The 2,404-nt window shown below is 61.7% G+C and overlaps 2 protein-coding genes across 2 annotated transcripts in view; both read right to left on the reverse strand.

Moving 5' to 3' along the window:
- Positions 1-111, reverse strand: part of TMEM216 (transmembrane protein 216) — a 1,512-nt gene extending 1,401 nt beyond the window's left edge. The window contains exon 1 of the mRNA XM_010008225.1: positions 98-111. Coding sequence (XP_010006527.1) covers positions 98-111 — 14 coding nt within the window. The remainder of the gene's footprint in view (positions 1-97) is intronic.
- A 346-nt stretch (positions 112-457) lies between these two features.
- On the reverse strand, positions 458-1,830 carry TMEM138 (transmembrane protein 138). The gene is made up of 4 exons (XM_010008223.1): positions 1,664-1,830; positions 1,409-1,580; positions 678-753; positions 458-570 (listed from the first exon to the last, which is right to left on the reverse strand). Exons 1-4 carry the CDS (start codon positions 1,789-1,791, stop codon positions 458-460), a joined length of 489 nt encoding a protein of 162 aa, XP_010006525.1. The 5' UTR covers positions 1,792-1,830.
- Positions 1,831-2,404: the final 574 nt, after the last annotated feature.

A 2,404-nucleotide genomic window follows, 5' to 3' on the forward strand; every position in this document is an offset into this window, starting at 1 on the left:
AATCCCCAGCCCGACCGAGGCGGGTCTCTGCGACCAGGCGAGGGACACAGAACGACCCCCAGTTGCCCTCCCCAGGTGCCCCCACCCCCGGTTCTACATTATCCCGAGCATCCCCCGCTGGGAAGGGGGCGGTGCTGCAGCTGCTGAGCCGGGCAGGGCTGGGATAAGGCCACTGGGATGGCAGCTGGAGGGACTGCAAGAGCCCGGCTGGAGCAGTCCTGGGAGATGCAGAACACGCTGGAAAATGCAGCCATTTTATTTCTACCCCCTTTACAAAAGTATCCCAGTTCCAACAAGGGCTGTGGCATTCCCACCACACAGCCGGGATGAGCCACCAGCTTCCTGCCAGAGGATGGGCTGGGCCCTGGGAAGGAGGAATTGTCCACAACAGAGCCTGTGAGGTGCTGGAGAGCTGAGGGGGGGAGACGGTGGGTGGGCAGGGTCCCCAGGGGAGCCATTATCCACGGAACTGAGCAAACTCCTTGCGCAGCCAGAGGGAATCCTGGTAGAACAGGGGGTCACCCAGGTGGACTGCTGTCCTCTTGTAGAAGTAGCAGTAGAGCGTGGCCGCTGTGGGAGAGACAAGAGGGTGAGGGTAGGACCCCAACATCACCCCCACGGGAGCCCCCAGAAGGGGCAGGACCCCTAGAGGGATGTAGGGTCTAGGAGCCCCTTACCCAGGCGCTGGAAAACAAAGAGGGTCTGGAGCCCTTCGGTCCAGATGAAGCGGCCGGAATCGCGCCAGCGCAGGTTCTGGTGGGAAGAACCTGGGGGTTAAACTGGGCTGCTGACCCCCCGGGGCTCTGCACAGGCCAGGGAAAGAAGAGCAGCCCCCCCACCCCAAAGGTTAAGCAGCTCAAGGGATTTAGCCAGCGAGCTGAGACCTATTCTAGCTTCAGACTCCAGATCCCTGCAAATCCCCGTCGATCCCTGCCCGGCTGACGTGGGCAGCTCCGGCCCTGCCCGCTCCAGCACACCCTGGGGACAGCAGGGAGGGGACAGACCCTCCCCTAGGGGCTGGAGGGGGTGGGCAGGGGCTGTGGGCTGCTCCTTGGAGGGGCTGGGGTGGGAGGTGGGGGGTCTTCAGGTGAGGGAGAGAAGGCAAAAGAGCCAAGACCCCTGGTGGGACTCGGAGGCTGCCAAGAAGGGGCTGCCCCCAGACTGGGAGCACTGGTGTTTGCTGGGGATTAATCCCAGGTAAAGCAGGAGCTGCTGTCACAGCCTTCCCTGGGGATTATCCCAGTGTGGGGTTCTGTGCCAGCACAGAGCTGGGTTTCCCCTGGGGAATGAGGATTTTCCAGCAGGTCACAGTCCTTAGGGAAGGGGCTGGGATGGGGCAGATCCCTCGCAGCTCATGTCAGGGTGGCACAGGGAATGGCAGAGGGGACAGCAAACTGTCCCTCCCTACCATAATCCAGACGTGGAAGGAGATGCTGAGCCCCAGGTAGGCTGCAGAGAGCAGGATGGTCCCTTTGAACTTGTTGAAGAGAAGGTTGACCAGCCCGGCCTGGAAGACGAAGGTGTTGAAGAACATGAGGAAGATGATGATGACGTTGAAGAGAATAGCAATGTCCTGGATGCTGGAGGAGGGGGAGAGAAAAAGGGGGGTGAGACCCCAGCACCTCCTTCCCCCCACACAGAACCCCCAGGCCCTGGTGCTCACATGAAGAGGACGAGCTGGACGGCGGGAGCCGTGCGGAGCAGCTCCGAGAAGGAGTTGACAAAGAGGTCGTAGAAAAGCAGGAGGAACTGCAGGAACAGCACCAGGCTGTAGTTGCTGGTCTGGAGCATCTTCCTTCTCCCAGGGTTGGAGCCCTCAGCTCCAGCATTCCCAACGGCCAAACCAGCTCATGGTGTGGAGCTGAGGGGGGCAGTGTCACTTCTCCTGACACTGGGGAGCTGGAAGGGGGAGGAATTGGAGGGTTCGGGGTTGGTCTCTCTCTCTCTTTCCTCCCAGGTCATCTCCCTTCCCAGATGTGAAGAAATACAGGGATGAGGGAGACGTGAGAGTCCCGGGGAGCAGCTGGACCAGCCTGAAAGCTGCTGCCAGCTCCCCAGGCAGTGCTGAGCAGGCCACGCTGCGGGGACAGGTCTGGGCACGCTGTGACCTGGCATTGCTCCCCTTTGCCCCACCCCAGGGCCGTGCAGCTGGGCAGAGGGAGGAAAAGGACACAGGGAGGGAGCCGTCTGTGGACAAAAGGAGGAGGCAAAGTCCTCCCTGACGGCTGCAGCCCAGCGGCCTGTGTTGCCCGTGACACAGAGGGAGGTAAGATGATGCTGGGAGGCATGAGGAGGGTCTAGGAGAATGGGGAGGGGGGGGTCTCCCATGTCTTGGAAGAAGCCTGAGGCCTTCCAGAGGGCCAGCCATGGAGGGGGGGGAGGAAACTAGGAGCAGATCCCCACC

This window comes from Chaetura pelagica, unplaced genomic scaffold (genome assembly GCF_000747805.2).
Source record: "Chaetura pelagica isolate M959 unplaced genomic scaffold, ChaPel_1.0 scaffold2492, whole genome shotgun sequence".
NCBI lineage: Eukaryota > Metazoa > Chordata > Aves > Apodiformes > Apodidae > Chaetura > Chaetura pelagica.

Bases quoted from the DNA above. Each gene is read 5' to 3' on its own strand.
- TMEM138 (XM_010008223.1), bottom strand. From the start codon at position 1,791: ATGCTCCAGACCAGCAACTACAGCCTGGTGCTGTTCCTGCAGTTCCTC. The intron at 754-1,408 runs GTAGGGAGGGAC...TCTTCCCACCAG, and splicing joins CCTTCCACGTCTGGATTATG to AACCTGCGCTGGCGCGATTC. The intron at 571-677 runs GTAAGGGGCTCC...TCTCTCCCACAG, and splicing joins CTTTGTTTTCCAGCGCCTGG to CGGCCACGCTCTACTGCTAC.